Genomic DNA, 27,904 nt, shown 5'->3' with positions numbered 1-27,904 from the left:
ACGATATTAAAGTATGACACAATATTATATATTTAATAGACGTAATATAGCTGTAATGATAGTTGATGAGCCTTAAGCAGATTCCACTTACTTTTTCCAGGTCATATTCGACAGCACTTTCAAAGATTACAAGGAGGATGAATGGATTGAAACCGATCAGTATTTCCCACATGTCGCTGGCGCATTATGTACGTTAACACAATTGCGAAAACGAATAGACTATCCGATGGAATGTGAGAAATTGGTCGATCATCCTTTGATAAATCTCAAGATAGCACGTGAAACAAAACCAAAGTACGAGCAAATGCAGGTAAACCTTCATAAAACCCTAGACACGGTTAGGGATACATTAAATTTTATCATCGCTTTGTTTAGCCATACTTTAATATTTTTATTTATACCTATGTAAACATTTATTCAATATAATATATCTAATTATACTTATATTAATTTTAAATAAAAATAAATATTAAATAACAATTGTATCAATTGTCATTTTCTTGTGATAATTTATATGTTTATTTACTTATTAGCATGATATTATTCGTTCAAAAAGTTTATCAGAGAATGAATATTGAAACAATTATAATGTTTAATATACTCGTCCGATCTTTGAATTTATTAATAAAAGCATATTGTATTTTCATAAGTCCCTCATAGATGCAATGGAACACAAAATATTTACGGACTGGGCTAATAAAGTAGTCAATATAAGCAATGTTCATCTGTCGAAAAGTTTATTAACAATAGATGAAAACAATTTACTCGGTTTAAACTTCGATCCGGAATTGACCGCTCTCCTGCGAGAAACTCGTTTTATGATCATTATGAAGAGAACGGATTTGCCAGCAGAAGCGATTCAATTATATTACAGAACGCAATATTTTTTTGACAGTACTTACAATCTCAGTTTACTCGTACAATGGTGAGTATAAATAGTCATTAGCAATTAGCAATTAGCCGATATACAAATATTCTTTTTTTAATTCCTACGTGTTTGCTCAAACAAGGTACAATTGGATAAAGAATTTCAGTTTACCTGTGGAGTACGAAATAGTGAAGCATGAAATCGAAAAAGTGGACAAACTAATTGATATTGGTCAAAAAATATATAATTGGAATTCGCCAGGTATAATTATGCTAAAGCGTATGCTGTTAGATGAAAACATTTAGATATTATATCAATGCTAATAATAAACTGAGAATAATAAAGATTTAAAGTCTTAATTTGAAATTGTTTACACAACATTCATAGATATTATTAGATAATTGTTTATTTTATTTCACAGCGATAATTAATGATATAGTTAAATAAAATCAACTTCTTTTTCCTTCTGCTACATCAATTGATAATTTGTTTCACAGAAGTACCGGAGTACATTAGTAATTTGCTGGATCCAGTGCGAAAGTTATACTTACGAATCTTTCGCGCCCAAAAGAATATCGCAACATTATTGCGAATGATTTATTCGTGGGCAATGTCGCCGATATTAGAGCGCAAAGATTCAAAAGATGAGAATTTGCTTGCCGTGGGTGAACGCGACGAGAATTTCCAAAAGAGATACAACCAGATTAAATACGCCAGTAAAGAAATAAATAGAGTCTTGGATGAAAATTACAAACTTTTCTTCGATTTGCTGCCCGATTCATTGTACGAGAAAGACGAGTTCGACTTGGATAAAAGTAATTCTTATTCAACTCTTGTTCCCAAAGTATTCTGATTTTTTTCTTATGTACGTGCTTGAAAATTTCAAGATTTATATAAAATTATGGTATGTAACACACACACACACACACACACATATATATATATATATATATATGGTGAAAATAGATGCAAAAGAAGGAGAAATTGGAGAATTCGAAGGAAGAACAGACGACGTAGAAGACTTACGAACTCTACCAGACAGATTGAGGTGTGAACCAATCTTATGTCAACATTAGAATGCATAATTTGCCTTTGTAATTTGCCGTTGCGGCCTTAATCGTAAATAAAAATGTTAAGTATAAAAACCTTCAAAATTTTGCATTTGTTATAAAATGCTTTTTTATCGTTATTAGAATTGGTGAAGAGAAAGAAATGGCATATGGCGATGTTGAAGATGAGAAGGGTAAAGACGAACAAACAATAGCGACATTCGTAATAACATTAACGGATGAGGAAATTGCTAGGAATATGATAAAATGGAAGCCATATCTCGCTTACATCGATGACCTAATATCGAAAGCTTTGATCCAGGCCGCATCTACCAGGTTTTGCATTTCATAAAATATTTATGTAAAGTTAATACTTTATTTGTTTAATATCAATTATTAGTATTTCGGCATGTTTATTTGTGTCGGCGATATCTAATCAAAAATATTTTTTCTATATTAAATTCTTTTCTTAAAAATGTTAGAGATTAATGTGTAAAAATTGAAGAACAAAAATTAATTAATAGGAAAATTTTATTCACGTGATATATGTATATATATATATATATATATATATATATATATATATCTATATGTTACAGCATATGTTATTTACTTGATGAAACTGATCCGGAAAGTAACGTGTCACCTCTTTTCGAGATTCATCTATCGCTCGATGTATCCCATATTGTCTTTCGTCCCGCGGTAGATCCGGACGATCCCGAGGGCTTTTATACATTTTACGAGAGTTTATTGCTTGACATCATGAGGATGGGTACTTTAATACCACGCGTAAATCCTGACTTTGCAGCGGAACGAGAGCACTACGGAGTACGTTATTGTATACAGGGTGTTCAATAACAGGCGCATTTATTATAACATACGATCATATATTGCATGTTAAAAAATGAAACAATTTCTTCGTACTTATATCAAAATGATTAATTACAAAAAAGATTTAGATAGCAAGTTGTATCGCAAAAATGCAAATAGATAGCAAAACCTGAATTTTTAGCGAATTTCAAGTGAATTTTACCTTAATAACAAGTCTTGCCTTCTTTTTTTGAGTTCACTATATACATGATATTGCAACTTGATTATTCCATCATTAATCGTAATACAACGTTTTAAGGTCGATTTAGCAGAAGAAGATAATATCATTTTCATGCTCGAAGAAACGTGTAACCGGATCAAACTAGGTTTAGTGCAAGCACAAGAATATATTGTCGTAAGATCTTCAAGCAACTTTATGGCATTATCTTACTTTTAATCATAAACGTTGGTCGTAAATATGTTTTATTTATCATATATCTATCTACCTATCTACGATATCTTAATAAAATTTATGTACATATAAGAGAACTTTCATTATTTTAATAGAAAAATACAAGTAAGCAAACATAAAAAAAAGAATATTACAATAGAGTAATCATTTTTCTGACATTGTAAAACTATCTACCTAAAAGAAAATGCAGAAACCACCAATAAACCACAAATTTCAGATTTTCGAACCATTTTCCTGGTTATGGCTCGACGGTAGACAAGACTATTTGAATTTATTTTTACGTTTTGGTCGCACACTCACGGATGAAGAAAAGGCTATGGTGACGCAAGAGAATTTATCGGAACATCTGAAAGAAAGGAAGCCAGAATTGGCCGATTTTAAAAGAGAGATTGATTACTTTATGGATCTTTACAAAAAATGCGATGGGTTTGAAAATGAAAAGGTTTTCTTACGTTGGTTACGATTAGACTTGAGAGCCTTTAAGCAAGCGTTACTGAATACAATTTGCAAGTGGACTAATTTATTCAAAACACATTTGGTTGATCATGTCAATACCGAGTACATAATTGTTGTATACATACCTATATAATTACGCGTATTTTATATTTTTTTTTAATCTTATCAATTAATTCATTTCGTATGTGAATAATTTTCATTGATATTCGATTTTGATTTACATATTATAGACTCAGAAATCTTAGTGACTTTTTGACAAAAGCTTTAAAAAAATTTACCCAACCAATTGCACCAGATGATTATGAGGATTTGTTGAACACTATATATTATCTAAAAGAGGTGCGAGATCGACAATATCAAATTGACGACATGTGGGAACCTATTAAGGTAGAGAATAAGAGAGAGAGAGAGAGAGAGAGAGAGAGAGAGAGGACTTCTCTTTTCTTTTTTTTAATATTATAGAAATTCAATTTTAAACTGCATATTTATATATAACTTGTAAAAATTTATATAATACAAAACGTAACGGTAACAATTATTTTATTCGATCATAGGCAATTATAGAGCTTCTTAAACAATACGAAGTGACATTTAACGAAGAGACATATAATTGGTTGACAGAATTGCCAGAGCAATGGGCAATAGTCAAAAAATGGGCAGCGCAAGTGAAACAGTTTGTGAATCCTTTAATGGCACGACAAATTGATTTGTTGAAAAAACGTCTCAATTATTATGATTTTAGACAACAACAATACTTGGCGCAATTCCGCGAAAACATTGTATTTGGGTAACGTATTTGCAAAAATGTTGTTTAAGTAAAAGGAATAAAATTATTAAAAATCATATTTCCTTTAGAATAAACATTTAAATTTGTCTATATGGATTTTCAATTTTTTATCTGTTAAATAATATTTATTTCGATAATTAATTATAATCGATCAACAGTTTCGATTGTACAAACATATACGAAAAATTAGATAAAATAAATAAAGAAGTCTTAGAATTTGAAGAAGAATTAAAGGCATTGCACGATCAAGCAAATATATTCGAACAACAAGTACCAGAATTTAAACAAATCAAACTTGCTAGAAGAGAATTGAGACTTCTAAAGAATCTTTGGGATTATATTAACATCATTACATCGAATCTAGATGAATGGAAAACGACAGTCTGGAAAAAGATAGACGTTGAAGGAATGGAACTTGAATGTAAAAAGTTGATTTCGGAATTGAGACGTAAGTTTTGCATTAACGACTAATACATTTGCTATAATGAATTTTTAAATCCTCAAAATCAAGATGTCAATTATATCATGTTAGAATTTAAATACACATATTTGTCAAATATATTGTACAAAATTTATAAAAAGAATTTCATACTATTTTAGAATTAGACAAAGAGATACGAGCCTGGGATTTGTATTCTCGCATAGAAGAACAAGTGAAAAATATGATATCATCATTAAGATCAGTTTCGGAATTACAAAATCCTGCCATCAAGGACAGACATTGGCAAGAACTTATGGCTAAAACTCGGGTATGTAAATAATATTGCAAATAATATTATTTTCAATGACAATTCTTTAAAATGCTCGTCTCATTTATTAAATACCAAGAAAATTTTTATATAAAAAATCAGTTAAAAATATAAAATGTTTTATTTAATAGATACACAACACAAATTATAACTGCTGTAAATGCCAAATAAAAATATATATATATATATATATATATATATATATATATATATATGGCAAAATTTAGTTACAATGATAGAAAGTAGATAATATTTCCAATTTAAACAATAGCAGTTTTAATTGATATCACAGGTAAAATTCACTATGGACGATAAAACCACTTTGGAAGATTTATTGAAATTAGAACTTCACAAGTTTGAGGAAGAAGTTAAGGATACAGTGGACAAAGCGGTTAAAGAAATGAGTATGGAAAAAATTCTTAAAGAATTGCACAATACATGGGATATTCTTGAGTTCGGTAAAGAAACGCATGAGCGTACTAAACTCAGTGTTTTAAGTATAAAGGAAGAAACAATCGAAATGTTGGAAGAAAATCAGGTATATGCACTATTCATATTTCTTCATTTAATTCTAAAGAGAATTGAATAATGACATGAAAGATTGCTATCGCAGGTGCAATTGCAAAGCATGTTGGACTCTAAATACATTGCCTACTTCCTCGATGAAGTGATGGATTGGCAACAGAAGCTTAACAATGCGGACGCCGCGATCAATGCTTGGTTTCAAGTTCAACGAGCTTGGATGCATCTGGAAAGTATTTTTATCGGATCGGAGGATATAAGGAGCCAATTGCCAGAAGAATCAAAGCGTTTTGAAAAAATAGACAAGGACTTTAAAGTTAATCTAAATTTTTTTTAATTCTGCAATAGCAATCATTTATTACAGTAAAAAATTGTATTAAAAATCGATAATTTAGAATAACTTTCCACAAGATAATAATTCATACAATCTAATGATTACTAATTACTAATATTTTCGGATTCATTTTCTTATCCAGGATTTGTTAAAGGAAATGTTAAGCAATCTGAATATAATAAAATCGACGAATAAGCCGAAACTTTTCGACCGATTAGAAGAATTGGAAAGACAATTGAATATCTGCGAGAAAGCACTAGCCGATTATCTGGATACAAAAAGATTAGCATATCCACGTTTCTATTTCATTTCGTCCGCAGATTTATTGGACATTTTAAGCAATGGTGAAAAAAAAATCTTTTCTTTCCCCCCCTCCTTTCTCTCTCTCTCTCTCTCTCTCTCTCTCTCTCTCTCTCTCTCTCTCTCTCTCTCTCTCAATTTTATATTTAACGTTTATCTTGCGAAAATATTTTTCATACATCTTATTGCAACAGCAAATAATCCCGAATTGGTATGCAAGCATTTATCCAAATTGTACGATTCGCTGGCAAAACTCCAGTGGAAAATCGAAGAAGAAAAACCAACGAAACATGCCAACGGGATGATAGCGAAAGATGGCGAGAAAATGGCCATGCATGGGACATGCGATTGCACGGGAAAAGTATTGAGCTAATTCCAAAAAAATAATTTTAATTTTATATATATATAAAATAGTAAAAATTATAGAGTATATAGAAAAATTTATTGTTAATAATAATAATAAATGTTTGATATATTTTTCTTATATAAATTTCATGATAAACTGTTATGTCACTCTGAATATTCGATAATCCCTGTATGTTATGTAATTGACATAAACGCTTGATCCACAGGTTGAGATCTGGCTGAATCGGGTCACAGAAGCAATGAAAAAAAGCGTAAGACATCGTTTTGGTCAAGCTGTAGCTTCGTACGATGAGAAGCCTCGAGACCTTTGGATTCTAGATTATGAGGCACAGCCAGCTCTATGCGGTACGCAAATCTGGTGGACCACCGAGGTGAATATGGCATTCGCGAGACTTGAAGAAGGATTTGAGAATGCGCTCAAAGATTATCAGAAAAAACAAATAAGTCAACTCAACATTCTGATTGCAATATTACGTGGCGAGTTGAACGAGAATGATCGGCAAAAGATCATGACCATTTGTACGATCGATGTGCACGCGCGTGACATTGTTGGAAAATTAATATTAACCAAAGCAGAAAACGTCTCTAATTTTGCGTGGCAGTCGCAATTAAAACACAGGTGATTTTAAACAACTGGTGAAATCTTTTTATTATGTTTAAAAAAGCAATAGCAGAAAGCGCATGGTGTGTGTGTGTGTGTGTGTGTGTGTGTGTGTGTGTCATATTGTAAAAAAAATATCTATTTATCAAAAATGTGTATTTTAATGACATTATATTTATATATATATATATATAATGTCACTAAAATACACATTTTTGCTAAATAGACATTTTTTTTATATAATATATATATATATATATATAAAATATAGAATCTATATTAATAAAATTATGATATTTTATAAGGAATTCTTTCTCCAATTATAGCTTAAAAAAATGTACATGTAAAATTTGTAAATAGCGAAGCACCGGCATCAGATATATCGATCGGATAAATCGGATTGTACGATCAGGAAAATAGAATAATCAGTAATACAGCTCTATTGAATTTCCGTTCCAATATTTCATTTCTGTCTCGATGCCGTAGACACTAATCTTCTCGCGCAGGTGCGGGAAAAAAAGAGAATTGAAAGAGATTGTTTTGCCTCGTAGGTGGGACGACAAATCAGAAGATTGCTTCGCCAACATTTGCGACGCGAGTTTCATATACGCTTACGAGTACCTGGGTAACGTGCCACGGCTGGTAATTACGCCGTTGACGGACAGATGCTACATTACGTTGACGCAATCGTTGCATCTGATAATGGGCGGAGCACCGGCTGGGCCTGCGGGGACAGGGAAAACCGAGACGACCAAGGACCTCGGTAAAGCCCTTGGACAAATGGTTTATGTCTTCAACTGTTCCGAACAAATGGATTATAAAGTACATTCCTCTCCTCTCTCCTCTTTTCATTTCTTCCCTTTTCTTTTTCTCTTTCCGTTTCTCGTATAACATTTCTTGGACGTGAGATGAACGTGGATTTTGTCTTGTGAAATAAAAAGTTCCATTTTTTGACCGATCTTATCGTGTAAAGTGACATAATCTTTCAAAATTATTTTCTCGCAAAATTTTCAACATTTTTACGTTACATGACACATTCTCTACTCGAGCGTAGAAGATAAAATTTACAAATTTATTCGTTTCTCTCTCGAAATACTTGTAGTCGTGTGGCAACATATACAAAGGATTAGCGCAAACTGGAGCGTGGGGTTGTTTCGACGAGTTCAATAGGATTTCCGTCGAGGTACTGTCGGTCGTGGCAGTGCAGGTGAAAAGTGTTTTGGACGGAGTTAGAAACCGGAAGAAGAAGTTTTTATTCTTCGGGGAGGAGCTTAATATCGTGGACACAGTTGGCATATTTATAACAATGAATCCTGGTTACGCCGGTAGAACGGAATTACCCGAAAACTTGAAAACGCTATTTCGGTACAAACAATCCGTATGGATAATTAATAGGCTAATATCGCATATCGCAAATAATCAGGAATAAATCAACAGGCCCTGCGCTATGGTAGTGCCCGATTTTGAACTAATTTGCGAGATTATGTTAGTGGCCGAGGGCTTCCAAGAAGCGAAATTACTGGCGAGGAAGTTTATTACCCTATATATGCTATGCCGAGAGCTTTTATCCAAGCAAGACCACTACGACTGGGGTTTGAGAGCCATCAAGTCCGTTTTGGTCGTCGCTGGAAAGCTGAAACGTGATGATAGGCAAAGGCCGGAGGAGCAAGTGCTAATGAGAGCGCTAAGGGATTTTAACATGCCAAAAGTCGTGACTGACGATGTGCCCGTGTTCATGGGATTAATAGGTGAGAGGTAGATTAATGTTACTAAAATTGCGTATACGAGAATACGTTAAAAAAAAAAAAAAAAATGACACGGAGAAAAAAGTTTATTAGCGCATCATATTTTAAGCTGTCACAGCAAATTTCGCTGGTTATTAAAGAATGGCAAAAACTTATCGACGAGACGTTTCTCTCTTCATTTTTCATTTTGTTATCTAAGAATCATCTCATTTTCTCAATGTATTTATAAAGTTTAACATTAAATAAATAAGAAATGTATAATTAAAAAAATAACGCGATAAATTTTAAAACGGCAAATGGCAAATTTTGGAGATACATTAATGTGACTTTTAAAATATTCATTTTATTATTCAGGAGATTTATTTCCCGCATTGGACGTACCGCGAAAGAGAGACTTTGATTTTGAAACAATGGTCAAAACTGCAGCTCTTGATTTAAAGCTGCAACCAGAAGATGGATTTATACTAAAGGTATATCATATCACATCTTAAATGTTCACCTTGAATGCTTAATTGACAAGAGGAGCGAGAGAGAGAGAAAGAGAGAGAGAGAGAGAGAGAGAGAGAGAGAGAGAATTTCCTCATCGATTCGCTTCAGGTAGTACAATTGGAGGAGTTGCTTCACGTTCGACACTCGGTCTTTATCGTTGGCCTCGCTGGAACCGGTAAGACCGAAGTCTGGAAAACGCTCAACCGAACGTACTCGAATCAAAAGCGCAAACCGCACTACAACGATCTGAACCCAAAGGTGGTGACCAACGACGAGTTATTTGGTGTCATTAATCCGGCAACGAGGGAATGGAAAGACGGGTTGGAAGAACAGCACGCACCCGTCAATTTTCAGCGCGCGATCAAACGCGCTACGCGCTCACATTAGCCCGCGCTCCGTAATAGGCTCTCGCCACGACTTTCTTTCTAGTCTTATTTGCCGCTTTTGCAGGTTGTTCTCCGTGATAATGAGGGAGCAAGCCAATATGGTTAGCGACAGCCCAAAGTGGATGGTGTTCGATGGTGACATCGATCCGATGTGGATCGAATCTCTGAATACCGTCATGGACGATAACAAGGTTCTAACATTGGCGAGCAACGAAAGAATCCCGTTAACGAAACACATGCGCCTCCTTTTCGAAATTTCGAATCTAAGGTAGTCTCTTAACTGACAATCAGCGACTGACTATTCACGATTTCTCATTATTATCTCATGAAAGTTTTTTTCAAAAGAACGAATTAAAATTGCTCGATTTATTTTAAAGACAAGATTGAATAAAATGCAAAAATTAACATGAGTTTTGTTTTGTGCTAATAAAAAAATATTGAAATAAAATGTGGATTTTATGGCAAAAAGTTTAATTTGTCGTAAGATGAGAGTAATATTGCTTATGCATCGATATTTGTGTTTTTATTTCAGAACAGCTACGCCAGCGACAGTGTCTAGAGCGGGAATTTTATATATCAATCCACAAGACTTAGGTTGGAGCCCGTAAGCAACAAATACTCTTATATACTAATGATAAAAGATGTTTTAAATTAAAATTAGAGAACAAAGTCGTGACTATAATAAAACTTTGAACAAAATTTTGACTCACGCAACTTTTAATTTAATTTGATTCATTTATGTTTAATAAATATCGATTGTTTTTTTTTTTAATTTTGAATTGAGAATTTGTCTTCAGATTTATAACAAGCTGGATAGAAACGAGAGATCATGCGGAACGTGCTAACTTGTTCATTCTCTTTGAGAAATATATTCCATCTTTATTGGAAATAACAAAGTCAAAATTCAAAAAGATTACTCCTTTACCAGAAATATGTCACCTAGAAATGCTTTGTCACTTACTCGATTGCTTTTTGATTAAAGAAAACGTGCCGCCAGATTGTCCAAAGGAATGGTAGCCAACAAATGAATCAACAAATAAAATTCTTTATTCTAACATTTTCCACAATCTTTCACTACGACTAATAGTAACAGATATATGTCTACTAATGTTGTTACATTTATATTTTAGGTACGAATTGTATTTTGCATTCGCTTGCATTTGGGCGTTTGGTTCCGCGATGTTTCGAGATCAGTTGATAGATTGGCGAAACGAATTCAGCAAGTGGTGGCAAAATGAATTTAAAACCATCAAATTTCCATCAAGCGGGAATGTGTTTAATTATTTCATAGAATCAGAGACAAAAAAATTAGTACTTTGGACCGAAAAAGTAGTCTCGTTTGAATTGGATTCAGATCTCCCACTTCAGGTTCTTTTCAAATTTCCTTAGTTTATTTCAAAACAAACACATAAAATTCCACGAGTAGAAATAGGAGAAAAAATATTCTCTGTGTATTAAGTATATGTATACAATAGTAATGCATAATGTATTAATGAAGGCCGCTTTAGTGCCAACTGGAGAAACAGTGCGCTTGCGTTTTTTCATGGATTTGTTGATAAAAAAACGCGTTCCAGTTATGTTAGTGGGTGGAGCGGGCTCCGGAAAAAGCGTCATTATGACCGATAAACTGACAAGTTTGCCAGATAATTATAGCATTGCAAATGTTCCTTTCAATTATTATACCACATCAGGTGAGTAACTGAAAATAAATTGAACCATAATTTTTAAAAGCCCTAGTGGATCTTATATTCAATTTTCATAAATTTTCTATGATTTCTTCGAAAAATTTAATATTACAGAATTATTTGATATTTTATTTTTAGAATAATTATTATTTTATAATCATATTTAAAACATATTAGACAAATTAGAAAACTTTTGAAGCGTTAGCTTTAAAGTATCAATATATTTTTTTATTAGAAATATTGCATCTCGCGATTCTTTGATAGACATGTATAAATGTATTTTGTTTATTTGTATATCAGTGTATTTAGACACACACACGCGCGCGCACGCACGCACACATGATATTAATAAGTAGTGATGTATATATTTACGTATATATAAAAACATTATATTTCTAATAAAATGTCAGTTGTGCTCTTTGCACATAGTATCAATTGTGTCATATTACAATCGCCGTAGCTTTCACTTTAATGAACAACGAACCACATTGGTTTCATTTTCGTTGAAAAGACATGTTGCAGAAAGTACTCGAGAAACATTTGGAGAAGAAAGCAGGTCGTAATTACGGTCCACCGGGCACAAAACTCTTAATATATTTCATAGACGACATGAATATGCCGGAAGTGGATACTTATGGAACCGTACAGCCTCATACCCTCATTAGACAGCACATGGATTATAATCACTGGTAATAATTTTGATATATGGAATGAAATGTGCAAAGCGCAACAAATTAATTTCTATTAAAGTATTATTCATTTAATTATTGGTCTTAGTGCGGAATAATTCATTAGGATCGCTAAATCTTCGTTACCAAAATTTGAATTGTTAATTTGTAATGATTTAAATAGCTGCTTTTTAAACACATACAAAATGTACAAAAATAATAATAAAAAAAAAACGAGAATTCTAATAAACCTAATGCCTATAGGTATGACAGAACGAAATTAACTTTGAAAGAAATTCATAATACGCAATATGTATCTTGTATGAATCCTACCGCGGGTAGCTTCACCATAGATCCACGTTTACAGAGACACTTTGCAGTGTTCGCCGTCAAGTAAATTATTACTTATTCAATTTTATATATGTATATATATATATATATATATATATGTATATATATATATATATATATATATATTCATATATGAAATATATAAGCAATTTATTGTAACGTCTCTTTTATGTTTGCTCAGTTTCCCACAGAGAGAGGCACTTTTAACGATATATACCCAGATACTTAAGCAGCATGTAACCGATCCGCAGCAAAAGTTTAATCCAGCTGTGCAAAAGTTCGTAGATTCTCTGATAAACGCCGCGTTATATCTTCACGATAAAATCTCCGCAGCTTTTCTACCAACAGTCATCAAGTTTCATTATATTTTCAATTTACGCGACTTAACCAATATATTCCAGGTTAGAAAACTACGAGTTAATATTCGATTCACATTAACGACACAACGTACAACTTTCCGAATAATAATCTTACTCCGACATTACGCGCAGGGAATGCTTTTCGCCCGCGGCGACGTCTTACCACTTCCGAGTCACATAATCAGGCTTTATGCTCACGAAGCGACGCGGGTATATCGTGACAAGCTGGTGAACTTTGAAGATCAGAAAACATTCGATCGGCTATTGCTCGATGCTCTTCGTAAAAATATACCCGTATGTTTAACGGAAAGAGAGGCTTCTTGGCAGAAGCGATCGCTGAAATGAAGTAGAATTTGAATTTGTTTCACAATTCTAGTCTTTGATTTATTTCCCATCTGCTAAAACCATTTCGCAAGTCTACTATAATATTCGATTTGATTGATATAATTTCAAAACTTAATTTTTGTAAATGTTTTTTGTTTTCTCATGAAAGATTTACTATTTCTTATTATTAATTTTTCCATTCTTAGCTCAAATATCATATTTAATTATTTTACTCTGATTTTGATCGCTCATGTATTTACTTATATACTTACTTGATACATTGATCATTTATTTGATTGATTAACGGCCTCAGGAGATGAACGAAACTGAAATCAGTTTGGAGGCACCATTGATATACTGCCATTTCGCGGAAGGAATTGGAGAAGTTAAATATGCACCCGTTAAAAATTGGCCTCAGCTTGTAAAATTACTTAATGAAGCTTTACACAATTATAATGAATTGGTATTATCTCAATCACATGTTATCATGTAAAATAATATATTTAATTTTACAATTTATGATAAAATTAATAGAATGATATTCTTTATCACAAAATAAAACAAATAAATGCTTACCCGGAAAGAACACTTTTGCTGGCAAATCTAAAAATTTTACTAGATACAGATCTGAAAATGATTTTGTTGGGCCTTCAAAATATTATATACGAATGTTCAAATTGATTGTTAGAAGATCAAACATTTTTGCAATATTATCATCATATTTAATAAGTATTCTACAAAATAATTTTGATGGGCCAACAAAATTATTTTCAGATCTGTAGCTGATCAAATTTTTCAATAGATTTGCAAAAAATGTTCTGTGTTCTTTCCATGTATCGATCAATCTTTGTAACTGTAAAGTTTATACTATTTTTTCAATATAGGTGTCCGCGATGAACTTAGTATTATTCGAGGATGCTATGTATCACGTGTGTCGTATCAACAGAATATTGGAAGCTCCGAGGGGTAATGCACTTTTGGTGGGTGTAGGTGGTAGCGGCAAGCAATCTTTATCACGTCTGGCCTCTTTCGTTTCCGCATTGGAGGTAAGCAAAACAAATTTTATTGATTAAACATCGTCACAATACTCAACTTTTACAAATGTTTCACGTCCACCAAAAACATATTTAAAAGAATGAATCGTAACAATTTGTTTCGATTTTAATCGATTGATAAAGCAATAAATATAAAGAAGAACAGTTGATTTTTTTCCCTGCAAACTTTTAGGAAAATCTCATATATCCGACAAATATTCCAAATTTTAGAAAGTTAAACTTGTGTCAAATTTTGGCGTATGCAACAGGTATTTCAAATACAACTACGCAAAGATTACTCTTTAAATGACCTGAAGGCTGACTTTGCCGTATTGTACCTGAAAGCAGGCATAAAAAGTATCGGTATTACTTTTTTAATGAGTGACTCGCAAGTCGCGGAAGAAAAGTTCTTAATCGTGGTAAACGATATGCTAGCGACGGGGGAAATCACGGAACTATTTACCGATGACGAAGTGGACAACATCATTAACACTGTGCGCAGCGAGGTAAAATACGCGTATCTACCATTCTCTTTCTAACTATCAGAATAATCTGTAAGTCAAATAAAGTGCGAAAGTCGGTTTCACCTGTGTTTATATTACTCGTATGCTTAAAATCACACGAGAGAAGAAACTTTCACTATTTTGTGTTTCATCTTGTTTCATATATTATTTTCCAAATATCATCCAATCATTTGCGATTATCGCATGATTACCCGTTAGGTTAAGCAAACCGGATTAATTGATACCAAAGAGAATTGCTGGAAATTCTTTATCGACCGCGTACGAAGACAATTGAAGTGCGTTCTGTGCTTCTCACCGGTAGGAGCGATCCTGCGAAAAAGATCCAGAAAATTTCCCGCGATAGTAAATTGCACCGCGATCGACTGGTTTCAAGATTGGCCGCAAAAGGCTTTAGAATCCGTGTCGACAACGTTTCTGGAGGTACAACAATTCTCCACACACACACACACACACACACACACACAAATTCTCTTTTTCTCTCTCAACAATAATAGAATTTTAAATATTGACTCTTTTCTATATGTGTCCATTTATATAATATTTATATTATATAAATCTCTCGAATAAAACATATATATTTTTTATTAATAAATAAATTGCACTATTGTGTTTTTATAATTAATTTGTTTCTTAAATTTAAAAAAAGATGTAATGTCATCATTACAAAAATATCTTGAAAAACTTCAAGATATGTGAAACAATTTCAAGATAGCTCATATTATACATTTATTATTTTTAATATAATATCAAAGTGAAATGTTAACGTTTTACTAAGAAAGGTTTAATCAAACGCTACTTTCATATCAGGAATTAAAAGAATTACCGGCTGAATATCATACTCCTGTGTCACTCTTCATGTCTTTCGTTCATACGAGCGTTAATGATGTGTCGGCGATATATTTGCAAAACGAAAGAAGATACAACTACACGACGCCAAAATCATTTCTCGAGCAGATCTCTTTATATTCCAAGTTGTTGAGAGAAAAATTCCACGACTTAGAAGCGATGATCTCGCGCCTTACCGATGGATTGATAAAACTTGAATCCTGCGCAATTCAGGTAGCTAATTTGTCTTCCACCAGATTGTGAATGTAAATTATTAAGAAATAAACGAATATATATGGCTAACATTATTAATTTGTAAATATTCTCTGATTATATTACGTTACAATCATTTCATATATTCATTTCATAAACTATTCGCAAAGTAGGCCGACAAGTTAAAAATTATTCTGACGGTTCAAGAGGTCGAATTGAAGAAAAAGAACGAGATAGCTGATAAAATATTGGTCGAAGTACGCGCGGAGAATGTAAAAGCAGAGACGGAAACGGCTATCGGTAAGATATTGGAAAATTGGTAAATTGGCGAATGGTAATATCGAAATAATATTTCGGCAAAATTTCAGTGACCGAGGAGGAAAAAAAAGTAGCGGAAATCAAGGAAGTAATATCAGAACAACAAAGACGTTGCGACGAAGATTTGGCTCGCGCAGAGCCAGCGGTGAAACAGGCCGAAGCTGCACTCGACACTTTGAACAAAGTTAACAAATTTGCAATTTATATTACAATTGAAACATTGAAAATATAAATGGACCACACAATTACATAACATAATTTTCGAAAAAATTAAGTAAGAGTTATTATATCAATACAAAAAAATACAAACAAAAAAAAAAAGAAAAAGATACGGAAATGTAGTTTTATGAAAAAGTATATACGCGGTGTCAGAAATGTTGACGACAGATTTTGAAGATATAATGCCAAATGTATAGGGCATATTATAAATAATATCTCTATTTTAAACCAAAATATTGGAATAATTTTTTTAATTATTATAGAATAACTTGACCGAATTGAAGTCTTTTGGCACTCCGCCGGAAGCCGTGCTTATGGTCGCTCAAGCGGTACTCGTTCTATTTTCACCGCAAGGAAGAATTCCAAGAGATAGAAGTTGGAAGGCTTGCAGAGTAATGATGGGATCTGTCGATACATTTCTGTCAGAGTTGCGTAATTACGATAAAGAGAACATACATCCAGAAGTTGTTAAGGCGATTCAACCATATATCACCGATAAAGGTAATAATATTATCAAATATGACAACGCTAACGTAAATATTTAGCGTCAAGTAAAGTGTGTTTTAAATATAGCTTCTGCATATGTGAAAATTATAATATATTTGATAAAAAATATATAAAATAAAGAGTACGTGTGATTAGATTTCGATCCAGACTTTGTGTATTCAAAATCACATGCGGCAGCAGGACTTTGTAGCTGGGTGAAAAATATTATGGTGTTTCATTATATTAACGAAAATGTAAAGCCTTTGAGAGCAGCGCTCGCTCAGGCAAACACGGAGTTGAGGACTGCTATGGAGAAATTAAATTCTTTAAGGAGCCGTTTAGCGGTAAGCTCGCTTCGACAATATACTACCGTTGTTTCTCGTGCCTTTTCTAATTTTTAAAACGATCAATGTGAAAATTCTTCCTTTTGCGCGTATATAGGAGCTTCAAAAGGTATTAGACATTTTAGGCGAGAAAATGAACGAGGCTTTAGCTGCAAAACAAAAATGTCAAGATGAAGCGGATGCGACCGCATTAGCTATAGATTTAGCGAATCGACTGATAAACGGCCTCGCATCTGAGAATGTCCGTTGGGCCGAGACCGTGCAAGTGTAAGTTTAACGCAAATTGTAAATTAAAAAAGGAAATTATTTGATTAAACAATGAGTTGAACGAATGTCAAGTTAGTTATGCAAATTTTATGACGTGCTTTTCTGTAATAACCGATTCCGTTTCATATTCTGATTATGTAATTTATTCGATTTACTCTCTCTTGATATTTGTATATTTAAATATAACTTTCATTAATCTTTTATTTAGTTAGTCTCATTGCAAAAAACAACTTTCGTTTTATATTAATAATACGTGTTAAACGGATTTCTAAGCATATTTATCGTACGACAAAACAGACTAAGGAAATCCGAAATTACTTTATCGGGGAACGTATTGCTCGTCACGGCATTCACATCTTATATGGGATGTTTTACAAAGAAATATAGAATGGATCTTATGAATTTATATTGGTTACCATTTTTCAACAATCTGGAAATATCAATACCGTACACACCAGACCTAGATCTGTTGTCTTTAATGATTGACGACGCAAAAATCGCCCAGTGGAATAACGAGGGTAAAAAGAGCATCTAATAAAAATCGCTACCGTAGCATTATCGTAGTATTATCGTATTAATGTATATACAGAATGATCAATACATATCACATCATGATATCAGTGCTAACTTTTTCGAATAAAGAAATGAAATATATCAAAAATAAATCTTTTTAAATAAATTGGTTTTTAATTAAAAATTCAAGATATCTTTACATGTAGGTTTACCCACGGATAGAACATCCTCAGAAAATGCCATGATATTCACGTATTCATCTAGATGGCCATTGCTGATTGACCCGCAATTACAAGGGATCAAATGGATTAAAAACAAATACGGAGAAGACTTGATTGTATTACGCTTAACTCAAAAGAATTATCTCGACAAAATCGAGCACGCTATTGCTAATGGACGAATAGTGCTGCTAGAAAGTATCATGGAAACGGTCGACGCTGTTCTAGATCCAATCCTAGGTCAGGTTTTAATAAGGAAGGGAAGGTACATCGGTATTTTTTTTTCCCTGTTGATAATGAATTTTTCTTGCCGAATTGATCTTGCAAAATTGTGATGTTAACAAAGGGCTATCAAAGTGGGAGACAAAGAAGTGAATTATGACTCGCGCTTTCGGCTGATCTTACAAACAAAACTGGCGAATCCTCACTACAAGCCGGAGATGCAAGCACAGACTACGCTCATCAATTTTACGGTTACGAAAGACGGTTTGGAGGAGCAGCTATTAGGCACCGTCGTGAAAGCGGAGCGTCCGGATTTGGAGTCGAGTAAAGCCGAACTCACAACCCAACAGAACACGTTCAAGATCACGTTGAAAGTGTTGGAGGACGATGTGCTGCATAGGTATATAGACAAAGAAAGATAAAAAGGCATGCCAGCGATAAAAAGTTAAGAGAAAAATGAATTCTAACATTTCTTTTACTACCTCAATTGGTTTTATGAAGAACTCGACATTGCAAGAAATTATATTATTTTGATCAAAATCCAGAGCAACTAACCGTCCTCTCGATGTCCGCTTAATTGCTCAATCGAGTTATCCTTGATTTGCGATCCGCAAATTGAGAATCAAGAAGCTAAATTCAACCTTAATATTTAATTAATCTAACGCGAAAAGATGAATGTGGATGACAAAGTAAACAAAGAATTTTTTTTTTTTTTGTATTCGAAATCATAATAATTTTTATTAAATTACTCCCGTCGTGGAGATTGGCGACGGCGGGTCCCGATATTTTGAGCGATGCCGCTCTCGTGGAGAATCTCGAAACTACGAAGAAGACCGCCAGCGAGATCGAGGCGAAGGCAATCGAGGCAAAGGTGACTGCCGCAAAGATAGACGAGGCGCGAGAATCCTACCGGCCGGTGGCGTCCAGAGCTAGCCTCCTCTACTTCATGCTTAACGAGCTCTACAAGATCAACATGCTGTACCAGTTTTCTCTCAAGGCGTTCAGCACGGTCTTTCAAAATGCCATTAAATTCGCGGACCCGGGGGACACCCTCGGTAAACGCGTCGCCAGTTTGATCGACAGCGTTACGTACTTGGTTTTTACATACACCAGCAGAGGCCTGTTCGAGAACGACAAGCTTATATTTTTATGCCAGTTAACTCTTCAAGTACTCAATTATTTTATAAATAAATACCAATTTATCTTTAAGCTTTAAGCGACAGTTGCTTATTTCCGCTTTAAACAATAGCTGCTCACAAAATTCTTATTTTCAATTTCTTTTTTATAAAACTTAACATAAAAAGAATAGTAAATATGTAAAAATAAAATGGATTTTTTTATGGCGTAAGTCAATATTTTTCAATAACTACATAACACGTGATAATGTGTTAAATAAATATCATGTTTTAGATTTTGACGCAAATGGAAGAGATAGATCAAATCGAAATAGATTTTCTCTTGCGATTCCCTTATTTACCAAATCTCACGAGTCCAGTGGATTTTTTGAATAACATAAGCTGGGGTGGCATCAAATGTTTGAGTGAAATGGAAAATTTTCGTAATTTAGACCGCGATATAGATGGGGCCGCAAAAAGATGGAAAAAATTCGTCGAATCAGAAACGCCGGAGAGAGAAAAATTTCCTCAGGATTGGAAAAATAAAACGGCCCTTCAGAAGCTTTGCATAATGAGATGCGTGAGACTAGATCGAATGGTTTATGCCATACGGTAATTGCTAAAAGTAAATCTTTAAATGAGATTGACGTTGCATGAATAAATATATTCGACTTTGTTTCAATTTATTTTTTTTACTTTCTTCTAACTTTTTGATCTTTATTTTTTTTTTTTTTTTTTTTGAAAAACATAGATACTTCGTGGAAGAAAAATTGGGAGCAAAATTCATACAGTTTCGAATGCAGCCATTTAAAAAATCATACGAAGAGACATGCGCGATTACACCGGTATTTTTCATTTTGTCTCCAGGAGTCGATCCTCTAAAGGTACATTTTCTATATTGCTAAACATTAGATTAATTTTATCGTATATTCGAAAAGTCAGAGTTTATAAATTGCACTTAATATCATCTGATTTTAAACACTTGTCAAAATACTTATTAAAATAATTAACAAAAAATTAAGAACAGAGTAATTTCCGCGTAGGATGTCGAAATACTTGGTAAGCAGCTTAACTTCACATTCGACGCGCAAAATTTCCACAATATATCATTAGGACAAGGGCAAGAACCCGTTGCAGAAGAGGCGATGGAAGTTTCAGCGCGCAAAGGTCACTGGGTTATACTCCAGAACATTCATCTAGTGAGAAAATGGTTACCGAATTTGGAAAAGAAGATAGAACAACTCTCGGAAGAGCCGCATGAAGATTATCGACTTTTTATTAGCGCAGAACCGAGCCCTGACCCTCACGAGTCGATAATACCGCAAGTAAAAGCGAATTCGAGACGAGGGCTGCCCGCAAAAAGCAGGGCAAACTTAACTCTTTTTACTCACAATTTATTAAATAATTATGTCAAATTATTACGTCGTATTATTATGTGAATCTAAAGTCTTTTTAATCTAAAATTTTTTTAATTTCTGTGTTGCCCTACTCATTGGGCATCCCTCTTGTAACACTTTCAATTCTTCAAATTTAACGAATGTTATTATTATATATATATTATTTTGATGCAATTAAAACGAAAGAGCATACTAGAATCGGCTATAAAAATTACCAACGAACCACCAACGGGTATGCGCGCCAACATTCACAAAGCCTTGGATAACTTTAGCCAGGATACATTGGAATCTTGCGCCAAGGAGACCGAGTTCAAAGCTATTCTCTTCGCACTCTGTTACTATCACGCTGCTGTGGCCGAGCGCAGAAAATTTGGAGCACAAGGATGGAATAAGGTTGGTCCAAATTTTACAAATTCGCAATTTGCCGTTTTAAAAAAATTCATTTTATAATTTATCTATAAAATTTCCTATAAGATTTTTTTACAATTTTATATACACGGCACGTACAGAAAATCAAAAAAGAATTTTAAACCAATACAAAGTTTTAAGTTTGCACGTAAAAAATTTACATAGGAAGTTTTGTATATATGTTTGTTATATACACTGAGAAAAAGATACTTAAAAATTTATTTATAGGAAGTAAGGTTTATTTGAATACGGTGAAATAAAACTTTTATTCGTATATAGCAAATAAACCATCTTACAATTGAGAATAAGAAGAATTAAATAAATCCTTAAATATCACAAATACATTTCACAGAAATGTATATTTCGTCATGACAGTCAAATTTTTTATAATCAATAAATATCGAAAAAAAACATCAGGTATCAGGCTAACATTCGCTTCTAAATATTTCGATATCTTTTCTTTCTCGATATATGTAAACTATAGACAAAAGCACGCTTCGTGGCGCTTCTTGATAGATATTTACACAGTTTTATTATCAATATTTTTATTATCCTTGACCAGTCATATCCCTTCAATGTTGGCGACTTGACGATCAGTGTGTCGGTACTATTGAATTATCTCGAGGGCAATACTAAGCTACCTTGGGAAGATCTACGCTACTTATTTGGCGAAATCATGTATGGCGGTCATATAACCGATGAGTGGGACAGGAGACTATGTCGGACATATCTCCTCGAATATCTACAGCCAGAGTTGGTCGAAGGCGAATTGTATCTAGCACCAAATTTTCTAGTGCCACCTAGTACCGATTACGCGGGCTATCATCAATATCTGGAAGATTATTTGCCGCCGGAGAGCCCCGTCCTATATGGACTTCATCCAAATGCGGAAATTGGTATTTCTAAATCAGTTCGATCAGTTCCTGGTGTATCTTTCTTTGATTTGATGCTCACGTTGAAATGTAACAAGACTTGTAACAAATAAATTACCTTTTTTGCATAGGATTTCTTACAAGCACGGCAGAACATTTGTTTAAAACAATCTGGGGGATGCAAGCGCAAACAGCAGTCGACACGACCGGAGTGTTATCGAAAGAGGACAAGGTGAAAGTTATAATAGAAGATTTACTGGACAAACTTCCCGAAGGATTCAATATACAAGAGTTGATGGACAAGGTTAATTTCGGAACATTGTTGGACGTATACATATATGGAATATATATATGGAATATATATCCATATATATATATATATATATATATATATATATGGATGTCTAGATCGTTATAAGAATAATTTCATACTAAATTTGGAGGCTATAGCCTCTTATAAGAGACATTAGAGTAAACATATAATATTATATAATATTTAAAATTATATAGATGTCTCTTATAATATAAAGTACTCTTTGATAACAAATGTAGCGAACATATAATATTATATAATATAAAGTACTGTTTGATAACGGTTGTAGCGATCATTACAAGATCGCACATTGATGTAACAATTATATACTTGAGATATCGCAAAATTATCAAAAAGTTATATCCGATTACATTATTGGAATCTTTATATCTCAGTGTCATATTTAATACTTTAACTCTCTTCGTATGGTCTCTTTGAAATGTCAGTTATTAAATTTTATGTCTTCGGCTTGATTTGCTATGCTTGAGACGCGTGAACTTCAATTCTTTCTATTTCCTCTATATTTAAGTAATACTTTCAAATTCGTATAGAATGACAAAACGTTGATATTAAGTTTATTTTTTATAATAAATAATACGGATAGATAACTTGTTTTTTTTAGGCGGAAGATCGTACCCCTTTCGTTATAGTCGCTCTCCAAGAATGCGAACATATGAACGCGCTGTGCGAAGAACTGAAAAGATCTCTGGAAGAATTGGATCTAGGCTTAAAGGTGAGTAATACCGTAATAAAATTCTGAAGCAGAGATGCTATAAATGTAAAGATCTATTTTAGGGCGAGCTTACGATTAGCGCGGACATGGAGGATTTGCAAAATCATTTGTTCATGGAGACTATACCACCATCTTGGACGAAACGCGCTTATCCTTCCACCCTCGGATTGTCAAATTGGTTCGCAGACATGCTCAATCGAATAACCGAGTTATCGAATTGGACAATAGATTTTAATGTGAGTAAAGAAAAAAAGTTACGAATCGCATAGCAGATTATAAGATAAAATACTACAAAGGGAAAGAATTAGATTGGGTCAACGTATACTTTATTCAAGCGTGGGAAAGAGAATTTAAATTTTGTCACGCTCCAAGTATCGAAGAAAATGACTTGGCAAATGTTTATCAATTACTTTGCATTAAAACTCGATTTCTTTTCTTTCGACTGTGGTCGATCCAACTTCTCGCGGTGCGCATCTTTCGGCAGTTGCCGTCGTCGATCTGGCTGGGTGGTTTCTTCAATCCGCAGTCGTTACTTACCGCCATCATGCAGCAAACCGCCCGTAAAAACGAGTGGCCCTTGGACAAAATGTGTCTGCATTGCGACGTAACCAGAAAACAGAAGGAGGAACTTACGTAAGAAATTCGATTCGTAGCGATGTGAGATCAACCCTTTCGGAACAGACACTTGTCAATTTTCGGAGAGACTTTGTAACTTTGGTCGCGTCAACAAATCCTAATTTGCTTTCGCAAAATAATAGTAATAGTCATCGATCAACGGGTTAGCGAAAAATTCGATATAAATAAATTTTCTCGAGGAAATTCAACGTGCGTGTTCTGAAAGGGTTAACGGCGAGGGAATCAATACGGGCGATAATACCGAGTTTTACTGATCAGGGCGCCGCCGCGCGAAGGTGCGTACGTGAACGGTTTGTACATGGAGGGTGCGCGATGGGATGTCGCGATCGGCACGATCGCGGATTCTCGATTGAAGGAGCTATTCTTCCTGATGCCGGTCGTGTTCGTCAAGGCGATCACGCAGGACAAGCAGGAGACGAAGAACATATACGAATGTCCGATCTACAGAACCAGAACACGTGGGCCCACGTACGTCTGGACGTTCAACTTAAAGACCCGCGACAAACCCACCAAGTGGACCTTGGCAGGCGTCGCGATTCTCTTGCAGATTTAATCGAGCTCTCCTCCTCAGTGTGTCCGCGGCGCGAGGCGAGCGATGGCACGTTCACACGCGATTTCACGCTCGTAACAGTTTCTTTTTTATGCCTCTCTTGGCGAGTAATGGCAACGTGCGCGCGCGCGCGCGCGCGATCGCAACCACGGTTTTCTGGTTAATAACCTTTGCAAATTACGTCAGATCCTCTTCGGCGAGTCAAAGCGGCGATAATTAACAACGCGCGTATTCGGCTAATTACGAGATTGGCATGTACGCGATGTTGTAACGCGTTCCCTTTACAATCGCGCTCTTTCAAAGTAGAACGATTTCGTCGTCCGAGTCCGTCGTCGCGAGAGGAAGCTCGTATGTGTCACGTCGGCTCGGACACGGGAGGGAAACGGAAGGAACACTTGACATGCGGCTCGCAGGTGCGCTCGTTACTCGAAAAGAAGTACACCGGCGCTGTGTGTATGTACGTCGTCACGAATTGAAATCGTCGTCAATTGAGAGAATCGACAAAATGTGACAACGCGGCGAGCGCGTATCGTCGACGACAGTAGGAAGGACGTCGTCGACTCTCGCGTACATCCGGTGCTTTCTTTACGCGCGCATCGACACGTACTGCTCTCGTGATGGCGGTATTATATTAGCCGGTCGGTTTGACAAGTCGACGGTACACGACGACAATATGATTGGAGGTTTCGAGGAAGTGGTCACCCTTTATCGACTGCGACATAATTATCCGTTTCGCGATGACGCATCTGGTTTCGCGTGCCGCTCGGTCTTCGCGACGACGATGCGGTGTGCGCGGAATTTCGGACACGCGAACAAAAAACGCCTTGCGAAACAACTCGCGCGAGCGAGCCGGCTAAATGACAAAATGACAATAACGAAACAACCGGTAAAGTATAGTGCGGATCGAGCGAAGCCTGCTACTGTCGCGCGACATTGTAACCACACTTAACTCGTCTATGCTCCTTCGAGCACGATCCACTCAATATGTATACTCCGCCTAATAAGTACCTGACATTTATTCGGGCAATTAATTATTTTTTATAATAACCACAACTGCGAAATTTACATGCGTATCTTTCATATAGATCCTTCCTGTTTTCGAAGTATTTAGCCGCAAACGGCTCATCACGGAGTATAAATCTTTATTAATCTAAGATCTAAGCAGCTTTTTTTTCTTTGATATAAAGTTAACATGTTTATTTCATAAAACGGATAAAATATATGCTGTCATCAAGTATGCCATGTAAAATGTTATTAAATTAAAAATATAATTTTAATGAGAAATAGGCATTAGTAGTGGGCAAGTTTTTTGGACAAATGTGCTTCGTGCGCATTATTGATACATGTAGCAATATTTTTTAAAATATATGCATCGTTTTATGCGTCGTCAGCATTACCACTTGATAAAATTACGATTAATATTCTAAAGTTAAAAACTTCCTTTTCTAACATGTCGCAAAGTATTATCGCCAACGAGCCTCCGAAATGACACGTAAATCCTGCTAAACTGTATTTCCCTTTGATCCGTTCATTCGTTTAGAAGCCGAACTTTCACGAGGCACATATTTGCGCGGATAAACTTGAATATTGAACGCGTTTGTCGAGTCCAGACGAAATCGACGCTGTCTCGGATTAAGAAAGATTTGGGAAATATTTTTTGGTCATTAAACTAATTAGATTACCGGTATTGCGGCGGTCGGCTATAAATTAGCGTTCCAGCGACCTTTACGGTTGCTCCGTCCGGACTCTTCGGCCGAAAACGCCTTCGGGGCAAACGCGCGTTTCTGGTATTTATAGGGGATCCCTGCCGGACGAAGGCGAGGTGAACGCGAGACTTGGAGAAAACCACATTTGAGTCGCGCCAAACGAATCGAACATCGCGCGCGATTACTACTCGACTACATTCGAATCCGCGCTCCTCGCGGACGATTAAATCTACTTCAAATCGATCCATAATTTGCAATAAATTTCAAAGTAGAATGTTATCTATATCTTCTTATATACGTCAAAAATTGCAAACATTTGTAGAATTAAAATTGTTTCCGTAACAAAGAAAAAATTTTATTTTTACAGACAAGAATTGTGCAATTGATATGCGTAATAAATTCAATAACACAACATTCAATAACAGTCTCAAAAAACATAATCTACGTTTTGTTTTATTTTATCTATGAATATTTTGCAATATATATGTAATGGTAAGCTTCGTCTGCAGAAACAGTAATCAGAAACAGTAACACTTTCTAGCAGAATGTAAAAAGCATCGTTGCTACGTTGTTGAGTATTAACTGATGATAATCGCAAATCGATATTATCGCAATTAATGCGGCGATTAAATTACTGTTATTTGCAACACGCTTTTATTACATTGCTGTATATAGAGGCATATGATTTAGTAAAAGAAATTGAGAAATGATGAACAGTGGTGAAACATTTAGTTACACACACGTTTATATTATTGTAATCGTTGTTAATTATACCAATTTAGAAAAAAGTCTTTCTTCACATTCGTTTTTACAACACAATTGTAATGGATATGGTAGCAAGTAGAATGTGATAGATACGGGAATTTTATTGCAATTTATAGATCACCTAAAATGAGATTTACGTGCAACAAGACAGATCCATAAATATACGGCTTGTAATTAAAGAGTCAAGAAGAAAGACCAATCAAGTTGAGAAATAGAAACTTTCCATCGAAGTAAAGACCATTCTACCCATCAAAATTAAAATCATATTCAACAGAAAGTTTTACATAATGAGAAACTTACGTACTGTGACACGAAGCGATATCAATGTCAGAAAAGCGTAATCCAGTAGAAAGATATCTTTACGCAACTATAATTGCTTCGTTTCCATAGAAACTCGCGTATCAAGATCATAAAAGAAATTCTATTCTTAAATACATAACTGTACATAAAGCACATAACAAGTACAGTGTGTATGTTGTTTTCACATTTTATAATAACATATTATACATGAGAATCAGTGTCAGCGTAATTCATAACTGTCAACCGCTTATTTGAATCGTTAAAAATAATACATAGAGAGGTAATTTAAAAAAGATAATTTTATGTAAAATAAAATTATTTTGTTTTCATATTTTTTAAGTATTAGCAGAATTAGAATTATTTTATTTTAGAATTGTCAAGTAAAAATAGGTAGAAATAAACTCACTCACGTGCTTCCGTCGGTTGGATGTATGTATCCGTCGGAACGGTGGCCATATATTAAAACGTCATAGCAGCGATCTCATTGAGCAGCTAGAATAATTGATTATATTATTATTTAATCATTTATTGCATCATGTTGCCTTTGACAAACACAATAAACACATTAATATATACCTTACCATCAATATATGATAATCTCTATT

General features: G+C 34.4%; 2 protein-coding genes across 2 annotated transcripts in view; one reads left to right on the top strand and one right to left on the bottom strand.

Annotated features, from left to right (window-relative positions):
• Positions 1 to 27,904, bottom strand: part of LOC105430541 (2-oxoglutarate and iron-dependent oxygenase domain-containing protein 3) — a 43,738-nt gene that overhangs the window by 13,900 nt on the left and 1,934 nt on the right. Inside the window, exon 2 of the mRNA XM_089077040.1 lies at positions 27,710 to 27,791. The gene's annotated coding sequence lies outside the window, so the exon portion shown is untranslated. The remainder of the gene's footprint in view (positions 1 to 27,709; positions 27,792 to 27,904) is intronic.
• On the top strand, positions 107 to 25,921 carry LOC105430542 (dynein beta chain, ciliary). Its single transcript, XM_089077044.1, has 56 exons — positions 107 to 310; positions 651 to 925; positions 1,011 to 1,129; positions 1,366 to 1,683; positions 1,835 to 1,916; positions 2,062 to 2,253; positions 2,517 to 2,745; positions 3,047 to 3,142; positions 3,417 to 3,757; positions 3,886 to 4,042; positions 4,210 to 4,442; positions 4,601 to 4,890; positions 5,043 to 5,191; positions 5,484 to 5,729; positions 5,805 to 6,029; positions 6,190 to 6,391; positions 6,542 to 6,708; positions 6,920 to 7,332; positions 7,866 to 8,136; positions 8,417 to 8,679; positions 8,752 to 9,062; positions 9,414 to 9,529; positions 9,657 to 9,868; positions 9,999 to 10,202; positions 10,467 to 10,538; positions 10,732 to 10,947; positions 11,065 to 11,302; positions 11,433 to 11,625; positions 12,131 to 12,308; positions 12,552 to 12,680; positions 12,820 to 13,039; positions 13,130 to 13,291; positions 13,635 to 13,784; positions 14,206 to 14,367; positions 14,625 to 14,861; positions 15,078 to 15,299; positions 15,687 to 15,938; positions 16,091 to 16,217; positions 16,286 to 16,419; positions 16,718 to 16,955; positions 17,097 to 17,284; positions 17,382 to 17,551; positions 17,849 to 18,069; positions 18,271 to 18,547; positions 18,629 to 18,904; positions 19,267 to 19,672; positions 19,915 to 20,231; positions 20,371 to 20,503; positions 20,663 to 20,944; positions 21,203 to 21,409; positions 21,987 to 22,320; positions 22,428 to 22,600; positions 23,232 to 23,342; positions 23,405 to 23,578; positions 23,827 to 23,975; positions 24,237 to 25,921. Exons 1-56 carry the CDS (start codon positions 227 to 229, stop codon positions 24,529 to 24,531), a joined length of 11,838 nt encoding a protein of 3,945 aa, XP_088933170.1. The 5' UTR covers positions 107 to 226; the 3' UTR covers positions 24,532 to 25,921.

This window comes from Pogonomyrmex barbatus, unplaced genomic scaffold (assembly GCF_055798465.1).
Source record: "Pogonomyrmex barbatus isolate J1 unplaced genomic scaffold, ASM5579846v1 scaffold2, whole genome shotgun sequence".
Taxonomy (NCBI): Eukaryota; Metazoa; Arthropoda; class Insecta; order Hymenoptera; family Formicidae; genus Pogonomyrmex; species Pogonomyrmex barbatus.
This window is presented reverse-complemented; position numbering and strand designations above follow the sequence as displayed.

What these genes read in the sequence shown, in the direction of transcription:
- LOC105430542 (XM_089077044.1), top strand. Translation starts at nt 227, where the DNA reads ATGGAATGTGAGAAATTGGTCGATCATCCTTTGATAAATCTCAAGATA. An exon ending in CTTTAAGGAGCCGTTTAGCG is followed by an intron (nt 17,285 to 17,381) that starts GTAAGCTCGCTT and finishes GCGCGTATATAG; the next exon opens with GAGCTTCAAAAGGTATTAGA. An exon ending in TACAAGAGTTGATGGACAAG is followed by an intron (nt 22,601 to 23,231) that starts GTTAATTTCGGA and finishes TGTTTTTTTTAG; the next exon opens with GCGGAAGATCGTACCCCTTT.